This window comes from Desmodus rotundus, chromosome 3 (genome assembly GCF_022682495.2).
Source record: "Desmodus rotundus isolate HL8 chromosome 3, HLdesRot8A.1, whole genome shotgun sequence".
NCBI lineage: Eukaryota > Metazoa > Chordata > Mammalia > Chiroptera > Phyllostomidae > Desmodus > Desmodus rotundus.
The window spans coordinates 568,357-592,503 of record NC_071389.1 but is presented as its reverse complement, the minus strand read 5'-3'; the positions used below and the strand labels follow the sequence as shown (position 1 = coordinate 592,503).

General features: G+C 60.9%; 2 protein-coding genes across 2 annotated transcripts in view; one reads left to right on the top strand and one right to left on the bottom strand.

Annotated features, from left to right (window-relative positions):
• Positions 1–1,769: 1,769 nt before the first annotated feature.
• GABRD (gamma-aminobutyric acid type A receptor subunit delta) lies at positions 1,770–11,754 on the bottom strand. The gene is made up of 9 exons (XM_053920805.2): positions 11,687–11,754; positions 6,352–6,464; positions 6,035–6,102; positions 5,728–5,948; positions 4,404–4,486; positions 3,897–4,034; positions 3,092–3,247; positions 2,790–3,001; positions 1,770–2,503 (listed from the first exon to the last, which is right to left on the bottom strand). Exons 1-9 carry the CDS (start codon positions 11,752–11,754, stop codon positions 2,204–2,206), a joined length of 1,359 nt encoding a protein of 452 aa, XP_053776780.1. The 3' UTR covers positions 1,770–2,203.
• A 7,038-nt stretch (positions 11,755–18,792) lies between these two features.
• The window catches only part of CFAP74 (cilia and flagella associated protein 74), a 47,141-nt gene continuing 41,786 nt past the window's right edge, over positions 18,793–24,147 (top strand). Inside the window, exon 1 of the mRNA XM_053921244.1 lies at positions 18,793–19,068. The gene's annotated coding sequence lies outside the window, so the exon portion shown is untranslated. The remainder of the gene's footprint in view (positions 19,069–24,147) is intronic.

Below are 24,147 nucleotides of genomic sequence, written 5' to 3'. Positions count from 1 at the left end.
GTGCACAGGCCCCTTCCCAGGCCAGCTCTGCTCAGCTGCAAGCCTGGCTCCGCCCCGGCCTTCAGCCGGCTCCTGTCATCACCACCAGAATAGAACTCAGTGCTTCAAAGGCAGTTTTCCCGTCCCTTTTCCTGCCCTGTAAATACACGGCAGAAATAGCAGCCTGCAGGCTGGAGGCAGTGATTGCTGGTGGCGGAATCAGGCAAAGGCTCCTGCCCGGGTGGGCCTCACTGTGTGGGTGCCGCAGGCGGCACCAAGCTGGCTTTAAATAGCTCCTCGTGGGCCCCGACCGCAGGAGGAGGGCAGCCTGCAAGCCCAGGGCAGGTGGAAGGGGGACGCTGGGGCGGGCAGGGTCCTGCAGCAGCTCAGCTGGCTTGCTGACCTCTGAACCCAGGGGAGCCCAGCAGCTCCGCATACTTGGAGCCCCCCTACAGGTCCCCCGGAACCTGGCAGCAGGCTTAGGGCAGGACCTCAGGTGCTGGGATGAGGGCAGTGTCAGCAGTTTGAGCCCAGCCTGGTAGCTTCAGTGTGCCATCCCCTCCCCACCCCGGGGAGCCCCCAGGGAGGAGGGTTGCAGTGACCCTGCCCAGGGTCACACAGACAGGAGGGTGCCAAGCTGGGCCTGGAGCGCCAAGGGCCACTGCTCCTGCCCAGCCCGCCCTTGTTTGTCCGTCCGTGGAGCTGGCTTGGCCTGACCTGCCACCCCCTGCTGTCCGGAGGTGGCCAGGAGCCCCGGCTGACCCAGATTCAGTTCTGCAGATCCCAGACCACCTGTCCTCTGCTTGCTCCCAGCTCCCGGTCACACTGGAGCCCAGAGACCCGCTCACCGGCCTCTCTCACCCTCAGGATGACCCGGCAGCCCAGTCCCTCACAGCCAGGTCCAAAGGGGCCGCAGGATGTGAGAGGGGTTTTCGGGGGGGGGGGGGGGCTTCGAGCAGGAGCAGGGCTGGGTGGGAAGGTGGTGAGCCCTGCTCTGTGGTTTGGGTAGGGGGCAATGCCCTCCTTTGCCTATGGACAGTCGCCGGTCCTTTGGGGGCCAGCCGAGCCCTGCGCTCCTGTCTGGAGCGCCTGAGCCCAATGGCCACTCTGCCAGCCGAGCCCTGCCTATGGGCGAGCATCCTCAAGCGACTGCGGACCCTGGGGCATGTGGCCCAGCAAGGCACCCTTTCTGATTCACACCAGGTCTCTGACATGTGCCCCTCAAGGTGGCTTGGGGTGGGCCCCCCGGGAGGGGCACCACTGGGCCAGTGGGCCTATGGTCTGGCTGCCACCCTGGGCACTGGGCCCGGCACTGGGCTGACCTTGCCCGCCAGAGCTGCACACCGGCCCCAGCAGCAGCTCCTCCAGCGCTCCTGCCCCCTCCAAGGCAGCACTGGGAATCATGGCCCCCAGCGCGGAGCTGCTTGTCAGTCAGATCTCCAGTGGCCATGGTTGCTGAGCTGTGACCTTGTCATCTGCCTGCACAGGGGCTGGGGGTGTTGGTGGGGATCTGAGGGCCTCTGTTCTCCCATCGCCACCTCCGAGATGGCACGGTCCTGGCACCTGGCTGTGGTGCCTGGCTGAGGAGCCACACCCCGCCCCCGACCTCTGCCCCTCCCACGGATGTCCCAGACGTGGCCACATGGCTCAGCCTCTGGGGTGCAGCCCCCAAGCCCCTCTGTCCTCTCGTCCAGCGAGCCCACGGCTGGAGGAGTGCTGCCAGCCCCCAGGAGAGGAGGCTGCAGCCCTGCTGCGGTGGCAGAGAACGTCACGCCGGCCAAAGGCTTTGCTTTATTTCATGCTGGGACCAAAGACCCATGAACCCTTGTCTCCACCTTGTCACCAGTGTGACGAGCACCGTCCACGCCCAGCCTGTCCCCCTGCCAGGCTCAGTCCCACAGAGCAGGGCCCTGGAGAGGCTTGCTCTTGCAGCCCGGCAAGTGCACAGGCCCCCAGGGGCCCTGCGCCTGCCGGCCCAGCCTCGGGGCAGGCCCGCTCTGCTGCCGGGAAGGAGGAGCTGGCTGGACGTCTTCGGGAGAGGCTGTGGGAGGCCCAGGGCGGCGTCTCAGGGAGGGAGGAGACAGAGCCGCTGCTTAGGGAGGCCCAGGCCGTCCTCCTGTTTCACGTGGCCCGTTCTTGTTCCCACTTTAAACCTCCTGGAGCAGGCCGCTCCCACCCAAGCATCCTCTCTCTTGGGAAGTTCCGGGCTGCAGAGGGCCCAGCCTCACATGGTGTAGGCTGCCCAGTAGATGACGTTGACAGCCGCAAAGGCCGCGGGGAACACGGCACGTGCATACATGTCGATGGTGTCCGCGTCAATGGGCTTGAACAGTGCGCGGAGGCCTCCCTGGGCCCCCGCGCGGGCTCCCCCCTGCTTCCTGGTCTCCCCCGTCTCCACCTCCACCGACCTGTAGGAGCCCAGGAGGTTCCCAGGCATGCGGCTCGGCCGGTGGGACGCCGCCAGCTCCTGGGAGACGCCGGCAGCCGAGAGGGAGAACAGGACAATGGCGTTCCTCACGTCCATCTGCCGGGAGGAGCAGGGACAGGGCTGAGGGCCACCTGACCCAGGCCCCCCGGGGCTGCCACACGAGCGCCCCCCACCCCCTGCCCACCCGCGACCCAGGCCAGCATGCAAGAGCCAGGGAGTGGGGGTGCAGGTGACGTCCCCAGAGCAGTCGGCAGAGGGTCCCAGGCTGTGCCCAGGAAACAGTGGCTGCCTCCCCCCTGTGCTGGGTGAGTGTGTGTGAGTGTTTGGGGAGGGGGCTGTCCTTGGTCCTGAGCTCCAGAAGCCCAGACTGGCCCATCCTCACCTCTGCCCTCTGCTCCATGACCTTGACCTTGGCCTTTTGCTTCTTCCGGTAGTCAGCGTTGAAGTGGGCGAAGGCATATTCCACCAGCGCGGCAAACACGAACACGTAGCAGATCCAGAAGTACACGTCCAGCGCCTTGATGGCCGACGCCCGCGGCAGGGAGGAGCGGGCGCTGACCATCAGGGTGGTCATGGTGAGCACCGTGGTGATGCCTGCAGGAGTCGCGGGGCTGGTCTCGGCACTGTGCTGGCCCTGGCCCCTGGCCTCCCACCAGCCCCCCGGAGGACAGGCCAGGCCGGTACCTAGAGACACCCTGGCCGGCACGGCGGCCTGGCTGATCCAGAAGGAGACCCAGGACATGGCGACCAGGAGGACGGAGGGCATGTAGGACTGGATAATGTAGACGCCCCGGTTCCTCCGCAGCTGGAAGTACAGGCTGAGCCTCGGGAACTGGCCGGCTGCAGACAAGACCCTGTCAGGGCCCAGCACCGTCCCTGCCCGACCCCTACCCGCCACCACACACCCTGGTGCTCAGGGCTGCGGCCACTCTCACAAGGAAGGAGGACCCTAGACGCCGGCCTTCTCCACCTCCCCACACAGCCTGGCGGGCCAGGGGTCTCCCCAGCCCTGGGCCTGGCCTTCTGAGAGAGGCTGCCTCACCGCATGGCCACCCAGAGGGAGGTGCAGAGGAAGAGTCCACCACTGTCCCCTTGCTGGCCCAGGGGAGACCTCTCCTCTCCTGGCCTTCCACCATGCACGGCCAGGCTCCAGGAAAGAGCAAGACTGGGCTCCCAGGCCCTGGTGGCTGCATAGGAGGGGCCATGCCACAAGGCAGCCCCCAAGGCTTGGCCCCTGAGCCCCTGCAGTGTTGGGGTCCAAGGAGCACCCCACACTCCTCAGGTTGCTCCCCAAGTCCAGAGTGCTGCCAGCCCCCAGGAAGCGACAAAGGGCTGAGGAGTAGATGGGAAAAAGCTGACCCACATTCACCCTGTGCAGCCTGTGCCCCAGCAGCACCCTCAGGGCCCTCAAAGCCGGCTGGCGCTCAGCTACATGCCCAGGAAAACCAGGAGCCCGAGCACAGGAAGAGGCCACGAGAGGCCGCAGCACCTGACTTGAAGTTCATCAGCTCCGTGGTGAAGCGGTAGCGGGTGATGGTGAACTGGGCCAGCTGCAGCTTGTCCAGCCCGTGGATCTGCTCCTGGTTTTCCGACCAGTAGTAGATGATGTCCTCGGACGAGTAGCCGTCTGCAGGAAAGCCCAGCGCCCTCAGCCCCCGGCAGCCCCCACAGGAGCCCAGCACAGCAGCAACGCCCAGAGCGAGGAGGCCTCGGGAGGTGGACAGGGCCAGAAGAGCGGGCAGGCCACCATCGCCAGGTGACCCGCGGGGGCTGCCACGGTGGCCTGGCTGTCCTGGGCGGGGCACCGAGCCGAGAGAGGCGGGCAGGCTGCTCGGGCCTCACAGCCCCTTCTGTTCCTGCCCAGGCTTCTCGCACCATGGACGCCCCATCCCAGACGCCTCCCTGCGGCCGAGCCAGGCCAGCCGCCTTGGGCCCGGACAGTCTGAGGCCCCTGCCCACCCACAGCCAAGGCCCCGGGGAGGCAGGCGGCACTCACAGCTCTCCAGGTGCAGCGTGCACTCCTGCTCGTCCAGGGGGTACTTGGCCAGGTCCATGTCACAGGCCACCGTGGAGGTGATTCTGTGTGGGAGGTTCCCAGGCATGAGGCCAGGCCCCGGGAGCTGGCAGCTCCCCTGGCCCGACAGGCTTAGAGGCCCCCCCGCACCGCCCGGAGGGGCGTCTCCGGGAGCCCCCGCCTCGGCGTGGTGCCTGCAAGCTGTGGTGGCGAAGAGCCGGCTTCTGGGTGGAAACCGAGAACTGACCACTTTACAGATACTTGTGGTTCCTGTCCTTCAGGAGTGAAGGACTGGATTCCATTCACTTTCTTCATCCTGCAAGATGCTGGACTTTGTGGCTAGGGCAGGGCCTAGGAGGCCGGCCCAGCCGGGTGCCCAGCCCACCCCGTGGACAGCCCCAGGTGTTCCCGCTGACCGTGAACGGGAGATGGACCAGCTGCCAAGGGTTCTGATTTCCCAAGAGAATTTAGATTCCTGTGTAACCCTGCTGACTTTGGAAATGTTGGCAATTAATTCCATTTTCATACGGCACGTGTCAGAGAGCACGTGTTCAAACACGCGAACACACGTGTTCATAGCAGTGTAGCCCACGACTGCCAGGAGGTAGACGCAACTCGGCGCCCATGGGTGGACGGGTGGATGCAGACACTGGGGGACTGGCTACGGGAGGTCAGCCAAAAGAGGAACGAAATTCCAATCAGCGTCAGGACATGCGTGAACCCCAAAGACGATTCGCCGCGTGAGAGCAGGCAGCACAAAGGTCACACGGCGTGTGACTCATTTTCCACAAAGGCTGCAGACGAGGCAAGAGCACGGAGATGGGGCAGACTGGTGGGGCAGATGGGGGTGGAGAGAGCCACCGCTGAGCCAGTACGGGCCCCCTTGGGGGGTCTGGACCTGAACAGGGGTGGTGTTTGCACAAGGCTGGCGACGTGCTAGTGCCACTGCCTCGTTCGTGTCTAAATGGCTCATTTTACAGACGACAGCTGGTGGGGGGCAGGGGGCGGGGCAAAGCAGGAAAAGGACTCATGGGCGTGGACAGCAGTGCGGGGACTGCTGGGGGGAGGTGGCATCAGGGCACCACACGCTAATGGGGGAAAATACAATGGAGATTAAACCAAACATAAATGGCTCACTTCATGTTGGGTGAATTCCACCCCGATGCTAATTCTGCCAGCTCCCTCCTGGGCAGCCACCTCAGCAGCGGCCACATCCTGAGCGGCTGGCTGCTGGTCATTGGAGGGTGTGACAGCCCCCGTCCCCAGCAGTGGGTCGTGGGCTTCCCCGGAGGGCAGGCAGGCTCACCGGATGCTGTACAGGATCACGCCGTCTGGCTGCAGCCGGATGAGTTTGTTCTCCACGGTCACGTCGTGGAACCAGGCGGACTTGGCATTCACGATGAAGGTGTCCGGGAGCCAGAGCTTGTCCACGAAGCGGCTGTCCAGGCCCAGGGTCTCGTTGGTGTGGTTGTAGGACAGCCTGCTGTCCCGCCAGCTCTGGTGCAGGAACACGGTCATGGTGTACTCCTGTGGGGGCAGGGGGGCCCCCAGCCGTCAGCCACTCTGCCCGGGGACGCACAGTCACAGGTGGGACGGAGGCTGGCGGCACCTACCATGTTCACCTCGGATATGTGGTCGATGCTGGCCACCTCGATGGCAAGTGCCACGTTCACAGGGGGGCCTGCGAGGAGGGAGCAGGGCTGAGACCAGACCCCAGCACCCCAGGCAGGCGGGGTGGGAACAGGCAGGCGTTGTGTGGAGAGGGCCGTCTTGGTGCAAGTCCACAGCAAGGCCTAGAGGGCCCACCTTCCCCGCTGGACCCCCAGGGGCAGCACTCCAGGTATGACACAGCCTCCGGGGAGCCAGCCCAGAGCCAGGGACCACACACACGCATAGCGGGGCCCTGGGCCCCAACTGCCTGCCTGCTCACCTCCGATGCCGGGCCGGAAGTTCCGGGCGTAGCCCTCGATCAGGCCGTCCAGGTTGGGGAGCCAAGATATCTCCAGGTTGGAGCCGACATAGTCTCCGATGTCATTCATCGCTCTGGGAAAGCAAGGCCCACTGGTCACAGGCGCGGCCCCTGGGATGGAACCTGGATCCCTACCTGAGGCGGCCACTCTGTGCGGGGCACGTGGGCTAGCGGGGACAGGGAGGACCACCCTGAGAGCCCCTCCAGGCAGGAGTCACGCCAGAAACGGCACCCAGGGAGGCCCAGGGCCCAGGGCTGCTCCATTCTTCCCCCCGTGTCTGCCCTGCCGGCTCAGCCTGGATGGAGGCTGCCAGGGCCCGGCGGAGCCCTCAGCCTGGCCTGCACCCTCTGGCTCCCTCCACAAATGACTCACGGGGGGCAGCTAGCCCAGAGCTCCCCATCAGACAGACCACAGTGGCCTTGACAAGGGCGCACATCAGCCTTGCAGCCTCTGAGGTGAAAGTCCCCTGCAGGAGGTGACTTGGGAGAAAAGGTGCCTGACCTGGAGGCTGGGGAGGGGCAGGGGAGGGCCTGGATGGCCCAGGGGCAGGTGCAGCCGGCCTCCTGCTCTCTGTCCCTTGCCGACAGGCCCAGGCCTGGCCCCAGAGTCACCTGCCTCACCAGGTGCTTCTGGAGCTCAGTCTGACTCCAGGAAAGCTGGGGCCTTAGCTCCTGGTTGCAGGACAATCCCACTGACGGCCTAGCAGGGCCACAGCGAGTGTCCCATGCGTGGCAGACACCTTGTGTCCACACACATGCTGGACAGCCGGACACACCAAGCTCCCCAGAAGCAACATCTGCCCACCCTCCTTCTGTGCACCTGACCTGGGGTGAGCAGTGGCCCCCAAAACTCCTGTCCACCCAGAACCTGGGAATGGGCCTCCTATGGACACAGGGTTGCTGTGGCTGTGACTAGTTGAGATGAGGTCGTGTTGGGCAAGGGTGGGCCCCATGCCACCTGAGTACGGGGGCTGAGGCGGAGTGTTGCAGCCACAGGCCCGCGGGCCAGAGGCACCGGGAGCTGGGAGAGGCTTGGAACGGATTCCCCTCCTGGCCTCAGAAGGAAGCAACCTGCTCACACTGTGGTCTTGAACTTATAGCCTCCAGAAGTGGCAGAGAACAAATGTCTGTTGTTGTAAGCACCCAAGTTTGTGGTCACTGGTTACAGTGGCCCCAGGACACTCACCCCCCTCCTCCAGCCCATGGGGAGGAGCACACACAGTGGGGGAGACAGGGCACCTCCCCTAAATTGCAGAGCTGGGGATGACCAGGGCCATTCAAGAATAACACTCCTGTTATTCTCTGAATCGCTTCCTTTCCGACAAGGTGACTTTGGGCCCCAAGCCTGATCTGAGCTCATGCGGGACACCTGAGGGGCCAAGATCTGGATCTGGGATGGCCGGGAATCCTGACTTTGGGGCTCCCTGTGCCTGGAGACAGACCAGCCAGCCAGCCCTGACCGTGGGCCCAGGTGCCCACTCCAGGCCCTTCCTTCTGTGGTGGCAAGAAGACCAATGTCCCTTCTGGGTCCCCCCTGCACAGCTGGCCAGCCCTCCCCTCCCAAGGGTGGGGGCCACACCCCAGCCTGGCCTCCTGCTCCCCAGAGACTGTCTCCTTGTCATCTGCGGCCTGGCACCCAGCTCCTGCTCTGCTGTGCAGTCCGCGAAGCCAAGCTGAGGCCCATTCCCATGTCCAGCCGCCACGTCCAACCCCTTGCCTAGTGCCCCATGTGGGCCCACTACAGCCCACACTCCGGCTCCCCCTACTCCTCTGGAGCCAACCAGGGCCTCCGCCGAGCCTCTGTCTCCATCCCCACCCCTTCCGGTCCACCGCCCCTCATCTGGACAAGCTCAGCACTGTCTCACCCTGGCCCGCACGCCCCAGGCTCTGGTTTCAAAACCGTGCTTCTGGTGGGAGACTGCACGTATGCCCTGGGGGAGGGGTGAGTGAACGCCGCCACGCTGGGATGGATGCACCTGAGACGGAGAGGGGCCTGGCCCAGCCTGGGGCCCCCCAGGGACCTTGTGTTTCTGGAGTCGCAGTGGGTGGAGGCTGGAGTTCCAGGGCTGAGCCTGCAGCGGAGCTTCCAGGCGCAGCCCAGTCTGGACGGGAAGCCCCCACCCTGTGCTCTCAGGGCGTCCAGAACCCCTGAGGCTGTCTGGGTTCGGGAGGCCCCAGCAGGTGGGGCACCAAGTCCCCTCGTCCGTTTCACGTGTGGCCTTTTGAAGAAGGTTGACTTGGAGCTGGGAGCTTCTCGGCTAATGACACTGAAGACCCCCAAGCTACTCCCAGGACCACCTTGGTCATGGCCCCATCCAGGGCGGGGTGGGCTGGCTCTTTGTAACGAAGCATAAGACGGAATGAAATAAGTCCCGGCCCCAAGCAGAGCACCATCAAACGGCAAATGGAGGTCACCCTGAAGGTCGGCGGAAAGGGATCTGAAATAGGCTTTATTTTTGGACTGGCCCAGCTGCCATCCAGCGGCAGCAACAGCCTGTAACGAGGTCGTCAGGAGACAGTGTCCTTCCCGGGCCTCGGGGTAGTGGCACAGGCGGGAACATTCCTTCCTCCTCCCCCTGCCCACCCACCCCACGCTCACTCTGGGGCATGAGGGCAAGGCCAGGGTCAGCCCCTTCGTGAAGCTGACCTGGAAGTGGCAGGACGCCAGAGATTGCTTAGCCTCTGCCACCTCGGGGAGCAAGACAGGGGCAGGCTCCTCCTGATGTCACTTCTCAGCAAGGTCGGGGGCTGGCCGTTTTCCAGCTGTGGGGGGATGCGCGGGGCCAGAATGCCAAGGAGAGCGTGCTACCTGCTAGTCTGGATTCTGAGGGGTATTTGGGGATGGAGGTTGAGTGTGGGAAGCTCAGCCTGGAGTAAAAACGAGGTGGTTCAGACCAGCGTCTTGGGAGAGGCTTCTGGCTCAGGACAGCCTGGGACCCCTGCGGTGGTCCCAGGCAGGGGTTTCCTTCAGCGTGGTGAACAGAAGCGCAGAAACAAGCACCTGGCTCCAACTCCTGAGGGCCACCGGGAAGTGACAGGCAGCTCCCGCCCTGCACTCTCCCTCCCTCTCCTGCCCCTGGGAGAGCAAACCCCCCCCATCACTTGTCTGTGCCCCAGGGGACTGGGGGGGGGGCACGGGACTGGGGGGGGCTGGGAATGTGGGCTTGCTGAGCGAAGCCACCGGGCCCTGCTCCCCTCGAGGCCCCCGCCACGCACACACCAGCCCACGGAGCCCCGACAGCTCTGTTTTTAGAGCAACACCAGCCACGCTGGCACCTCAGTTACCAAGGCAAAGAGGAGCCCGATGCGGGCGCACGGGGAGCTGGCAAGGCGGGAGCCGCGGGCGCGGCCTCTCCAGGGAGACTGAGGTGTCGGCAGCTGGGGAGGGCCTCCCACTCGGCGTGCGGCTGGTGAGCTTGGTGCCCACACGCCAGTGGACGGGCAGGCTCACGGGTTCGTCCCAGCCCACCGGCACTGCCCTGAACATGGCTTCACATCCTACCGAGCTTCTCCCACCGGCACCCCTGCGCAGTGGTAGCCAGATCAGGCGTCTCCTGTTAGTCCCACTGCCCCCCCCCCCGCCCACGCTGCAGGGGTGAGGACCTGGACGCTGAGGGGCGAGGGTGCAGTCCTTCTGCTCTTTGGGGTGAGGGGCACTGAAGCTGATGGCAGGAAGGGGGGCTGTCTGAAGGTGGCCCACCAAGGCCCACAAAGCGCAGGTGACATCCCTCACCCGACACCCAGGAGCCAGAAGGGGGTCGCAGTACAGAATGTTCCAGGCCTCAGAAAGGTGGCGAGCCGCCTGTGCAGCCTCAGGGGCCCTGGGGAACACCCCGGCAGGACGTGTATGAATATGGCCCCGAAACAGGACGGATAGAGACGAACAAACCTCTTATCGGAGTGGGACAGGCTTTCCTGCTAAGTGAGTTTTTGGGTCAAACTGGGGCTAAGACATTGGGGTTCGGATCTCATTGCCATGGCCCTGGGCTGGGTCACCAGCAGATCGTGGCATCCAGCGCATGCAGCTCCAGCCCGCCTCAGCCTGTCCCTCCCTGGTTCTGTGAAGTAGGGAAGGAGGAAGCCAGGAGGCCTGTGGGGCTGGAGGACAAAGCAACGCCCTCCCGCGGGAGGGCGAATCAGCACTGCCGGGGCCACAGGCACAGCCGCTGTGCCCCTGCCCAGCCCAGGCCTTGCTGGCTCTGCCCCCGCCCCACCAGCAAGGGACTCTGGCCACATCCCGCTCCCTCGAGCACCTGCTGGCTGAGCGCTATGCCCGATGACGCTGCTGGTCAGCCACCTCCAGGTCTGAAGTCTCCGACACCAGCTGGCTGACCCTGACATTGTACTTGGCGGGCAGGGTGGGGGGAGGGGGCGCCTGTTTTTGCTGTGGTTGCTCTGCAGAGCCCTTGCATCAAAACAGCCCTCACGACACCCGTGGGAGGGGGCCCGGTGAGGAGGAGAGCAAGCCAGGACTGTGCTGGTCTCTGGAAGCCAGGAGGAGGGAGCCTCGGCCTGGGGAGCCCTTCTCTGGGAGACAGGGCCCTCGTCCCGCCCAACTGTCAGGAAGAAATCCCAGTGTTGCCAGCCGCCAGGGGCACCGGGTTTGCTCCCACCTGCGCATTCCCGAGCTCGAGCTCGGAGGATGCCCTTTGAAAGGAGACCCCCGCATCCCTGCCGGCACTTTCACAGCACACAGCCAGGCGGACGCGCCTTCCCGTCCACCCAGACCTGCCCCGGGACACAGAGGCGCCCGCGCAGCTCTGCTCCCACGGAGAGGGGGAGCCTCCTCCCGTTCTCACATCTCTCCTTTCCTCCTGCCCGCGCAGCGCGCATCCCGCGCTGGGAACGGCGCTCGCCAGCCAAGCTCCGGCCGAGTGCCGCCGGGGCTCCTCCGGGCAAAATTGGGAGCAGTTCCGATCCTCGTCCCGCCCCGCAGCTCCAGTTCAGCACCGGGACGGCGGACAGCACCCAGGGGTGGCAGCAGCCAGGGTGCGGAAAGGAGGGCGGGCGCGGGGAGACGGCGCGGGGGCAGTCCTGGGAGAGACCGGGACAGACAAGGGGGCGCGGACGGGGGCAATACAAGGCAAACTTGGGGCGGGGGACAGACACGAGGGGAACCAGGGATGGGGACCGACATGGGAGAATGGGGGGGCAGACACGGGGAAATGGGAGTGGGACTTGGGGGCGGATGCGGGGGCAACAGGGTGGGCAGACAGGGGGTGAGCCGGGGTTCGCGCCCGGCTCCTACCCGCAGCCGGGTCTCGGCGCCAGCGCGCGCGGACGCGGGGCCGCTCACCTGGTGCCGCGGGGCTGCCGCGCGCAGAGCAGGAGGAGCGGGGGCAGCAGCCAGGCCAGCGCGTCCATGGCCTCCGGCCGCTCGGGCTGCCCCGGCGCGGCGCCAGGGTCCGGCGGGTCTCGGGCGCTCGCGAAGTTGCTTCTCCGGCGGCCGCGGCGGTGGCACAGGCGGGCGGGAGAGGGAGGGCGCTCGCGCGGGCGCGGGAGCGAGGGCGGAGAGCGCGGAGCTGGGAGCCGCCCCGCCCGGAACCCGGCCGCCACCCCACCTGCCGCCCCGGCCGCCCCCGAGCCACGAGCACCGCCCCCTCGGGCTCTAGCGGCCCCGCCCGGCCGAGCCCCCTCCCCGGGGGCCCGGCGCGTTCCCAGCCCGCGTCTGGCGCAACCAGTCCCACCACTGCGGGTCTAGCCGGAGCTGACACGGAATCTCCGCGCGCCTGCCTAGGAGGCGACCGGCGCACGACCCCCGCTGACGCTGCCAGATTAGGCGCCTTCGGACCGACGGGAGCGCAGAACCTTGCCCCGAGGTGGACTTTGCGGGGCCTGTTTGTGGGGCTCACGGCCAGAGAAGCCGGTTGTGGCAACTCCGGGAAGGTGCCAGCGTCCATGCAGCCTTCGCCTTCTCCTGGAAGGGCCTGTCCAAAGCCCTCACTCAGAGCCGAGCACCAGCCCCCGGAGCGACTCTGCCCACGGTGGCTGGGGCGCCCGTGAGAGAAAAAGGGGTGGGCGCAGCCGCTGTCCCTCTGGCCGGGATCATGTGGTCACAAGTCCATTGTGATCACGGGACAGGTGACTCCCCTGCCAGGCCTCAGGCTCCATCACACCTGTCCACAGCCCCCCGCAGGGCACGCAGGCATCTGGGCTCCAGCCGCAACGACACCCACCCCCAAACTGCCGAGAAAGTCAAGGCCTCGAACATTTCCGATTTCAGCTCTTTTGGACGTGAAATTCCTCAGCAGTTTCCAAAAAAAGCTGATCACTAACTTTAGGCATTTGTCCCGTCTGGACTCGATAGCAGCTGTCTGGGGAAAGTGATACGCCTGAAAGGGGCGGCCTCGTCCTAGGGCGGGTCACTTCCCAGCCAGAGCGGAGCGGGAGCGGGAGGGGAGAAAGGCAGGTGGGGCTGTGCCGCTGGGAGTGTGCACCCCAATCCTGAATGCCAAGGTCTGACGGAGGGCAGGTCCCAGCTTTCTGCCCCAAAGCCAGGAATGGGCTCCAGGAAAGCCAGACAGGTCTCAGCGGGAATGCCTCCCTGGGACGGTCCTCCCGGCCCCTGCTGAAGTGGGTCCTTCCGGTTCGGGTCACTGAGCTCCAGGCGTCCACGTGCTGCATGTCCAAGCGAGGGCCTGGGTGGGCCTGCGGCCGGCGGCCTCAGCCCCATGTGTCCATCTGCGTGGCTCACAGGGAGAGCTGAGGAGTTAGTGCAGGAAGAAATAACAAACACCGGTGCCCACAGCAGGGCCTGGCTCAGGGCAAGTGCGGCGAGTGCCTACGAGGGCCACCTTATTACTGATATTTTTAATCCTCACCCGAGGATACGTTCTCACTGACTTTTAGAGAGAGGAAGGGGGGAGAGAGAGAGAGAGGGACAGACATACACACACATCCACGTGAGAGAGAAACATCGATTGGCTACCTCCCAGACACATCCCGGCTGGGGACTGAACCCGCAACCCTCTGGTGTGCAGGACGATACTCCAACCAGCTGAGCCACCTGGCCAGGACCACGGGGATTCTTCCAATTATCCACCCTCCCCCCAGAACAGAGATCTTGTCTTCCTGTTTCTTCACGGTGCTGCCTGTGTCTAGGCCTCAGGCACATGCTCGGTGCTTCATACATGCAGGAAAACACACGGGTTCAGGGTCTCCAAGCCCACATGGCGGTGTGGGCAGCAGCCCCCTGACGGCCCAGCCACGCAGACCACTCCTTCTCCTGCCATCCAGTCCCGAGCTCCAGGCCCACGCAGGAGGCCCAGTTCCCGGGCTGGGCCAGGTGTCTGCTCAGAGGCTTCTGACACTGGGACCCCCTCAGTATTGACAGGAGTGTGACTGGACGCAGCTGCAGTGCCCGGGTGGATGCTTGGCATCAAATTGCCGCCTCCTCCTCCCGCCCTGGAGGTGAACACTCTAAAACCCAAGCAGAGAAAGAAGCCGCCAGCAGACGCCTCAGCCCCGGGGGTTCCAGCAGCAGCCCTCTCTCCCTGGAGCACCGAGGAAGCACACCGACCTTCAGCCGAAAGGTGCGATCCCTCCCCCAGATGCATGAGTTTCATTCCTTCTTCAAGGTTTTTGCAAATCAGTTTGTGGTGCTTCTGAGCCTGTCACACTCCACAGACATCAGCTCCACCGAGACTCCCTCCAGAACGGGGAGACCTGACCGGTGGGAGCAGCCCCGCCGCAGACCAGGAGGCCCAGTCCTCATGATCTGCCCCGCCGAGCGGCCCTGGGTGGCTGTCTGTCCACAGCTGTGAGGGACCGTGGCTCAGTTCACTGGGCAGGGCGTGGTGCGCATCCCAGATTCACTCCTAGCGGGCCAAGGTGTTTCCTGGCTCTGTTGATACACTTGCCAAAGGAGGACGTGAGAGGAGCTTGCCGAGCATCACACCTCCCACACCTCCCATCGTTTCCTTAGCGATGATAACAGGTGTTTTCTCTGAAAACGTCCGTCTAACTTGCCGGTGCTCAGACTGCCTCCCTTCTCCGGAAAACACTGTAGGACATTCCCTATGTTTGCTCCACTCCTGGTATTCGTGGGGGAAGGAGAGGACCACCCTCCGAGTGCGACTTTGGGGAAACTTCTGAAATCAGTAACAAGCAGCGTGTCTGTGGCGGAAGGCACCCCATGCTGGACACCTGGACGACACCCCACCCCTTGTCCTGGCGCTCAGGACAGTGCAGAACGGTGAGGACAGGAAGCCCTGGCGTCCCCACTGGCCAGGAGGAGCCCTACATGAACCACGTGCCCCCTGTGGCCTTGCGCTTGGCCCATGATCGGGCGTCCACACGGCCCACCGCCCTGGCCAGTCCGCACCTCTCATGCACACAGCTCCTGCAGCAGACGGGACCCTTCCCTCTGATCAGACCCGGAGTGTGTGTGACTAGGTGACACTGTGGCTTGTCCCAAATTCCCAGCCAAAGGCGGCTTCTCTGCCAGGCAGGACCCATGCAGAGAGCCCTTGGGCTCCGAGCTCAAGACAGCGGCTGCCAGCTTGTTCGGTGCGGCCAGGTGTCACGCTCCCCCATATGGCGCTGAGCAGGCGTCTCGCACGCGGCCCTGGGAGGGGGGACCTGCAGCCACAACAACACAGTCCCAGTGACAGCAACGCCCAGGGTGGCATCCAGAAAGCCACAGGCTGGGGTCTGCTGGTGTGCTCAGTTCCTGAGACCATCAGCCTTGGGCCTCTCCGCGTGGTCTCTCTGGGTACGCACTTTGCCGGGTGCTCACAGCGCGTGGGAAGGGATGGCACCAAGTCCAGGGCTGGGCGGAGGGCTGGCCGCGGTCCATCCAGGCAGCAGGATGAGCCCCGGGCGGCAGGGGTGAGTCACAGGGAGCTGGGAGGGGAGACTGCTCGAGCTAAATTTAAAATCCTGGCTCTGTTGGTGAGGCTGCTTTATTATTTTCCTGGGGAAATGCACCAAATAGAGATGATGGCAGTGACACAGAAAAGAATTTTCTTGAGCTTAGAGTGTAATTATTAATCCTATGATTTTCAGATGGAATCCATTCATTTGGAGCAGCGGAAGAAACTTGGCAGAAAGGATCAAATGCGAAAGACTCGCAGTAGCCTGAGAGGGGCCGGCAGGGCTATGTAAACAAAGGAGGCAATTCACCAGGAAACGGGCTGAGTTTTGTTGCTGTTTTTAGTAATCAGGCCCCTGAGAGCCCATAAACTTGGCCACTTGGAGAATTTTTTCTACACGAGTTAACTAGATGTCCAAGTACCATTGCTCACGGTTATTGTGATGAAGTTAGAATTCTGTCCTCAAATTTTATGTTTTTTCAAGTGGCAATTTGAATTACTTCATGGGATAGAAAATGTTACACACAAATTAACGATTCCTGACAAAAAGGCTGTCGATCAAGTGAGGAAAACGTTCTCCTTTAGATGCAACCGCTGAATGACAACCGCACACTCCTGCAGAAGGCTGCACGCAGGGCGGTCCCGCCGCTGCCCCCGGCGGTCCGGCTGCCCCTCCCCGGGGGCCCCCTGGCCTCGCTCTGGTCCTGATGCTGACCCCCGATGCGGCGTGTCGCAGAGAGAGGAGCAGGCTTGCCGTCATCGTTAAATACTCTCACTAAAATTCTTCAAGAACGGCCCCTGCACAGACCAGATCAATACGCACTGAACAGATGTTTAGGTAACTATTCAGCCTACTGTGTGCCAAGTATCGACCCAGATGTTGGGCGTGAATAAGATAGTGAAAGTCCCCGCCCGCCTCGGGCTCACCTTCTAGGCGAGAACTGGGGTAACCAGTGAGTAAACAAGGAAAAGACGCCGTTGCAAAGGTGGCGGTGGCGGAACGGAAGGCAAAGTAGTCAGGAGGAACTGGCTGGGGGCACTTGGACAGGGTGTCCATGAAGACCTTCCGGGCGGTGACCTGTGAGCTGACCCCTGAATTGCCCCTGTCCCCGCCGGAGAACACACCAGCCACGTCAAGAGCCAGGTGTACTCCAGGCAGAGCAGGAACGTGCAGAGGCCCGGGGGACAGGAAGGAGCTGCAGGTTCAAGCAGAAGCACATGACGTGGCCCCTATGGGCTGTGGTGTAGGGAGGAAGCAGATGGGGACCAGATCCTGGGCCCCCAGGGAGTTGTGGGGGTTGTGGCCTGGAGTCTAGGCTTTATTTTACTTTATTTTTATTTATTTAAAGATTTTATGTATTTATTTTTAGAGAGGGGAAGGGAAGAAGAAAACAAGGGAGAGAAACATCGATGTGTGGTTGCCTCTTGAGCACCCCCTACTGGACACCTGGCCCGCAACCCAGGCATGTGCCCTGACTGGGAATTGAACTGGTGACCCTTTGGTTCACAGGGCAGCACTCAGTCCACTGAGCCACACCAGCCAGGGCTGTTCTACTTCATTTTTAATCCGCTGTATCGAGACGTAATTTACGTACAATAAAGTGCACCCATTGTGAGTCTGCAGTTTGTTGGGTTCCGCGCTATGCGTGGGGCTGTACAGCCACCGTCACAGCCTGGGGTTGCCCGTCTCCGCCCCTTCCTGCCTCTTGGCTGCCGTCCTGATCCCCAGCCCTGTCCCCAGGAACCAGTGTCTGCCCTCTGTCACTCTGGGTTTCCTTGTTGGAAGTGGCGCACACACAGAATCACACAGGAAGGAGTTGGTGTGGACAGCCTTCTGAAGTGGCGCCTTGCCACCCCTTCCCTGGCCTGGGGGCCTGTCCCAGCGACTCGTTCCGACCAGACACTGCAACTTGTCCTAGCCGGGCAGCCGGGATCCTAAAGGGACCCTGTTGCATTTTGGGGACCTCCACAGTGTCTTCCCGTGCGAGGAAGGGGCGCACGTCTCCTGGGGAGGGGTGAGCCACCTTCCTGGCTCTGCAGCTTCAGGAGTGTGGGGAGCCCCAACCCTCGGAGGCATCCACCCAGGTATCCCCATCCCCAAGGGCTCCCAGCCAGGACCCTGCCCTCGGTACAGTACCCTCACCTCTACTGACGTTCCGTCGGTCGTCCCCACGGCTCAGCGTGTCCACCGCGTCGGCTCTCGCCTCACTTCCAGCTTTTCCTTTTCCTCCCCAGAGCAGGTTAGGGCCTCTCTGCAAACTACCAAGAAGCTCTGGCCTCCACACTCAGATTCCACTGTCGCCACCTGCCTCCGGCTTCTCAGGACCCCTCTGGGGGGTGTCAGCACCACCGACCACGCAGGTCACTGTACCATGCTGGCATACAGCTCCTTCGTCCTCCTTCCTGATCGGAGGACCAGCCACCCTTCTCCCCATTTGTTAACGGTGAAAGTCTCACCAATGGGCTCGCACATTGTTTGAGGCGTCCACATGGAGCCGGTCCTCGGTAATCGCTTTGCTGACAGTCATTTCATTATAACATTGATGAGAGGTTTGGGGATCCTAGTTCTCATATATACCAATTAACCTCTATGGGCTTCACTTGGTCCCAGATCCTATCCATGGCGCGACACCAGGGCTGGCCGCATGGCCCAGGGCGGCCATAACCTCCAACCAATCAGTATCTTCACCCATCCAGCAGAGCAGTTCCACTCTGTCCAATAAGGACAGTGCCTTTTGGACCAATCAAACTTCGACAGCTTTGAGTCCTCATTTGCATGAGGATTGACCAATCAAGGACCAGGGGTGGGGACTTCTGTGCATACAAGCCTGCTGGCGGGGTGTGCAGGGGCTGGCGACGCTTCCTGTCTTCCCAGGCAAGGTGTATTTCCTGTGGTGGAGCGGAGCTCAGGGCACAGGGGTTGTGCGGAGTTGGACAGGTGGCGCCCCCTGAGCTGCGGAGGGGCCTCGCCTAGGTCGTCCTGTGTCCTAGCTGTGCTGCTTCGTGATGGAGCTGTTGGCACTTAGTTTCTTCGCCACACCCCAAATTGGGGGCTCCCGTTAGTGTTGAATTGACACCAATGGCTGTTGGCTGACAGCCCTATCACCCTCCTTAGAGAAGTGGGGAGTCCTGATTTTATGTGAACTCTCCAATCTCTCAACTTGGCAACTGACAGGAGCTTTGACAGGTTTGGGCCAAACCCCCAGAGAGGCTGGCACTGCGTCCAGGCCACTGAGCAGCCCTGGGTTCCTCTGTGACAGCTTGGTGGCCGGGGCATGCCAGATCCTCCACCCCTTGGCCTTAGCCTCCACTTCGGGTGCAGGGCCGAGCCCGCGACAACCGCGGGGCAGCGGCTCTCAGCTTCCTGCGCTCCCGGCGCACGCTCAGCCACACTGCGCCCGCGTGGGGGCGCCCCCGCTGGACCAAACCACCTCCGAGCAGGGGAGCGGCGTGGCGGTTGGACCGAGCCACCGGCTGGTGGGGGACTTCGCGGCGCGAGCACTCCCTCCCCCTTGGAGCCGTCCGTTGCCATGGAGCTGTTGCCCCAAACCGCGCTGCGAGCTGCTTGGAGAACGGCTAGGGGGCCTGTGCTGCCGGGGGAGCTGTCCTGAGGGTGGTGGTCGGAGGTTTCTCCGTCCAGGTCCTGCGCCGTCCCGACCACAGGCGGGTCGGCCAGGAGGGGGTCCATTGGCCCGGAGCCTGGGGCTGGGCACCGCAACTCTTGCCTCCCCCCAGGCTCAGACCGACACCTTCACCGGCTGGCTTGCAGGAGTCCCGGGCGCGGGTGCTGCCCTGGGCTTTGCGCGGATTCGTGAGTTTTCGCACCGTCTTCCCGGGAACTACTGAGCGGAGCTCAGCCCAGCTGGTAAGGTGGCCCCCTGAGAGTTTGGGCCCGTGAAAGCGAGGGCCTGATGATAACTGATAATTCCGGAGTCACCCAAGTTGGTTTTAAATGCATAACCTGTTTTGGGAAGTGGATAGGCCTTTACCACTGTGTTTTCCCAGAACGAATACTCCTTTCTGCTCACATTTCCGTGCCTGGCAAACAGTCGCTTAACAGCGACCAGGAGCCGGACACCGAGGGCCGCAATGAGCGAGCTGCTCTGGGCCGCGCCATTCAAAGCGATTCCTGGCAGCGGCGCTGCTGGCACGTGGTGTGGAAATTGACGCGCAGTGTAAGGACCGGTTGTAGGGCGAACATCAGTAGCCACTGCCCCAGTCTAGGAGTGGGACCTTGTCAGCAGCCCAAGAGACAGCCTGCCCACCCTCGCCGCACGCAGGCCTGTCCCCAGAACCACAGGCTGACTTCTGAGATTCTAGTCCTGGCTTCTCTTCACTTGCACCACCTACCCCTGCAGCCCCAGACAACGTAGTTAAAGTTCACCAGTTTGGGAGCTTTGTGTAAATGAGCCTGCTGTATGCATTCCTTTTTCTAATTCTTGAAGCCGTCCCAGATTTTCATAAAAGTTCAGCACAAAAACGTCTTCTTCTGGAACATTTCATAGTCAGTCGCCTGGGTGGTGGCCTGTTACCCCCAGGTACTGGAGAGAGTATTCCTACCCACGGGGACCTTCTCCAGTGTAACCTCAGCGTGACCGCTGGGCAGAGCGTGACTCGGACGTGTCTGCCTCTAACCCTCAGCCCAGGCCGCGCATGTGTTGCCAGCTGACCCCGTGGGGTCGGGGCCGGGGCACGCAGGACCGTGCGTCGCGCTGAGTGCTTGTCGTGGGGCCTCCCTCCCCCTCCGTGCAGGGCAGTCTCCTGCCCGTCCTTGACCCCGACTCCTGTGAAGGTTGCGGGCCGGTTTCTTCGCGATCGGGTCCCCATTGTGCGTCCCCCCCCGGGAGGTCACAGGCGTGACGCCTTGGGCCCACTTCCTGCGCGCTTCCTCTCACCTGGTGGCTCACAGTGTCTGTCTGTCTGTCATGTCGTTGATGATGGTTGCTTTCATCACCTGATGAAGGGGGTGTCTGTGGGTCTCCCCTGGGAAGTTACTTCTTCCCTTTGTAATCGGCAGGCGTTTGGGTGGGAGGTGCTGGGAGGTGATGTAACTATGTCGTCCTTCCCAGGCTTGGGCTGGGGCACCCACTCCACCCTGCTGGGGCTCGGATCCCCTAACTGGACGTCCTCCATGGGGTAGCCTCCTCCCACTCAGGCTCTGCCCTCCAGCTCTGGGCCTCAGTTCCCCCACAGGGGCCGCACCTCCCTCCCCAGACAGGCTCTGACGCCCCCTGTCCGGCCACCTGCCCGGCCTGGGGCACCTGCTTTGAAAGTGAAGGACAGAGGAGGAGCAGGGCGTGCGCCTTTGTGGTTTCTCGTCCTTGATGTGTTTGTGGGATTCGCCCAAGTTTATTGGTACAAACTTGTCGGTGACACTATTGTTTAGCATCTGTGGGTATAGAGCCTTTTGTTCTAGGATGGATTTTTGGTTTCTTATCTTTTTATTGATGAGTTTCATGAAAGATTTGTCAATTTTATAAATCTTTCAAAAGAACAAATTTTGGCTTTGAGGACCATCTCTCTCACATGTTTGTTTTTGTTACACTGATTTCCAGTCTTTTAAAATTCTCTTTCTTCTACTTCTCAGTTTATTTTGTGGGTTTTTAAAAAGTATTTATGAAATAAAATCGGACTTGCAGCCAAGATGGAGGTGTAGGTAGTCACACTGTGTCTCCTTGCACAACAAAAGAAGAACAACACCAAATTTAAAAACAAAAAACAACCAGAACTGACAGAAAACCAAACTGTATGGAACTGACAACCAGGAGGTAAAGAAGAAACATTCATCCAGATGGTAGGAGGGGCAGAGATGGGCAGCCAGGTGGAGGGGACTCGAGGCAAGGCGGTGGCTGGAGGACCCAGGCAGGCAAGGTGTCGGCTGGCCAACTGGGCAAGGTGGCAGCTGGCGGAGTAGGTGGTCCTACATTTGCATGTAGATAAACTGGGAGGAACAACTGGGGAGGGAGACAGACCTCGAAACCCAGGGTTCCAGCGGGGAAATAAAGCCTCAAATCTCTAACTGAAAACACCTGCGGGGGTTGAGGCGGCAGTGGGAGAAACTCCCAGACTCACGGGAGAGTTCGTTGGAGAGACCCACAGGGTCCTAGAATGTACACGCACCCACCCACCTGGGAATCAGCACCAGAAGGCCCAGTTTGCTTGTGGGTAGCAGAGGAAGTGACTGAAAACCAGCAGAGCTGAGCAAGCGGCATTGTTCCGTCTGGGACCCTCCCCTACATATAGTGCCACAGCAATGTGGGTTGCCCCGCCCTGGTGAACACCTAAGGCTCCTCGACCCTCACTACCTAACAGGTGCACTGAGACAAAAAAAAAAAAGGCCCAAATGAAAGAACAGATCAAAGCTCCAGAAAAAATACAACTAAGTGACAAAGAGATAACCAACCTATCACATGCAGAGTTTAAAACACTGGCTATCAGGATGCTCCAGGAACTCACTGGGTACTTCAACAGCACAAAAAAGACCCAGGCAGCAATGAAGGTTGCATTACGTGAAATAAAGAAAAAGCTACAAGGAACCAACAGTGACGGGAAGGAACCCAGGACTCAAATCAACGGTTTGGAGCAAAAGGAAGAAAGAAACATTCAACCAGAACAGAATAAAGAAACAAGAATTTTTTAAAAAGAGGAGAGGCTTAGGAACCTCCAGGACAACTTCAAACCTTCCAACATCTGAATCATAGGGGCGCCAGAAGGAGAAGAGGAAGAGCAAGAAATTGATAACTTACTTGAACAAATAATGAAGGAGAACTTCCCCAATCTGGCAAAGGAAATAGACTTCCAGGAAGTCCAGGAAGCTCAGAGAGTCCCAAAGAAGCTGGACCCAAGGAAGCACACACCAAAGCACATCATCATTACATTAGCCAAGATTAAACAGGAGAGAATCTTAGAAGCAGCAAGAGAAAAGGACACAGTTACCTACAAAGGAGTTCCCATAAGACTGTCAGCTGATTTCTCAAAAGAGACCTTGCAGGCAAGAAGGGGCTGGAAAGAAGTATTCCAAGTCATGAAAGGCAAGGACCTCCATCCAAGATTGCTCTATCCAGCAAAGCTATCATTTAGAATGGAAGGGCAGATAAAGTGCTTCCCAGATAAGGTCAAGTTAAAGGAGTTCATCATCACCAAGCCCTTATTCTAGGAAATGTTAAAGGGACTTATCTAAGAAGAAGAAGATATAAAATATGAACAGCAAAATGACAATAAACTCACAGCTATTAATAACCGAACCTAAAAAAACAAACGAACTAAGCAACCCACTAGAACAGGAACAGAACCACAGAAATGGAGATCACATGGAGGGTTATCAGCAGGGGAGTGGGTGGGGGAGAGGGGAGGAAGGTACAGAGAGTAAGCATAAATGGTAGGTAGAAAATAGACAGGGGGAGGTTAAGAATAGTATAGGAAATGCAGAAGCCAAAGAACTTATATGTACGATCCATGGACGTGAACTACAGGGAGGGGTGTGGGTGGGAGGGGGTGTGCAGGGCACAGGGGAATAAGGGGGGGAATGGGACAACTGTAATAGCATAATCAATAAAATACATTTTACAAATAAATCTTTAAAAAGAAAAATATTTATTTATATATATTTTAGAGAGAGAAGAAGGGAGGGAGAAAGAGAGGGAGAGAAGACATTGGTGGGTTGCCTCTCTCGCACCCCCAGCTGGGGCCTGGCCCACGACCCAGGCGTGTGCCCTGACTGGGAATCCAGCCAGCACCGTGTTTTGATTTGCGAGCGGCACGCAATCCACTGAGCCACAGCAGCCAGGGCTGTGTGGTGGTTTTTGTAACTCCTTGACTTGGCTGCTCAGTGCGCTAGAGCTTAGCCTGTGTTTTCGCTGGCATATGCGCTGAGGGCTATGAATCTACTCTGGATTCCTTCGGCAGCACTCAGTCTGATACTTAATGCTTTCAGTATAGTTCGGTTCAAGTATTTTATAATTCTGTATGATTTTTAACGTGACCTACAGGTTATTTAGAAGTGTGCGGCTCATTGTTACAAAATGTGGGGAACTATCACCCTCTGTTTCTTAGTAATTTTGGCTGATTACTTTCGGTTGGAGAGCCGGCTTTGCGTGGGTTTAGACCTTTACACTTAGGCGGGCCTGCTGTGGGCCAGCGAACAGTCTGGGTGGGTGTCGTCCGCCTGCTTGAAGGGCACTCGCGGTGTCCTGCCCAGGCTCCGCCTCGCGTCCGTGTGCAGGGCTCGGCTGTTCAGGGCACTACAGACGCGCGTCGCTGAGTCACTGACCGCTGGGCCGAGAGGGGTGTGTCGGAGTGTCCCCGGAGGAGTTCCGACGCCCCGCCCTGTCCTGTCGCCTTTGCTCCTCGGCCGAGTGGCTGTCACTGAACACACCCACCCGGTGGGAGCTGTTGCGTGTTCCGGGGGCTCACCTCCCTCGGCCGGGACGGGAGCCGCCTCCTGCCCTCCGAGCCTCTGGCTGAAACCGTTCTGTCTGTTTCTAGGTCACTCCCCCAGCTCCCCACTCGCCGTTTCTCCTCGGCGCGCCTGCTCCCCACTGCCACAACGCGGCGCTTCTGCGCGCCTTCCAGTGTCTCTTCTTAAGTAGTAGAGTTAGACTTTTTGTTACTGTTTTTTTAATCCAACTCATTAAGATCCAGCTCGGTTTTTCTTCAGCTTGGCCATTCAATCTATTTATATTCTTGCCTTCCCTTAGGTTTTGACCTGATATTTTCTTATTTTCTTGTCAATTTTTCAAGGTCCTCGGGGCGATTCAGATACAGCTCTACCAGCATCTTTGGCTATTTTCAGTGTGGTGATTGGCAGCTGGACGGGTCATGACCACAGTGGGAATTCCAGCTGCTTCTCTCAAGCACATTCAGCAAATGTGTTGCTGACCCTACTTCAGGGCCAGGGTTTGGGGGCACAGGCGGCCCTGACTGAGGCTGGGACAGCACCGCCTGT

Bases quoted from the DNA above. Each gene is read 5' to 3' on its own strand.
- GABRD (XM_053920805.2), bottom strand. From the start codon at position 11,754: ATGGACGCGCTGGCCTGGCTGCTGCCCCCGCTCCTCCTGCTCTGCGCG. The intron at 6,465-11,686 runs GTGAGCGGCCCC...TTGCTTTCCCAG, and splicing joins CGGCAGCCCCGCGGCACCAG to AGCGATGAATGACATCGGAG. The intron at 2,504-2,789 runs GTGAGGATGGGC...TCCTCCCGGCAG, and splicing joins TCATGGAGCAGAGGGCAGAG to ATGGACGTGAGGAACGCCAT.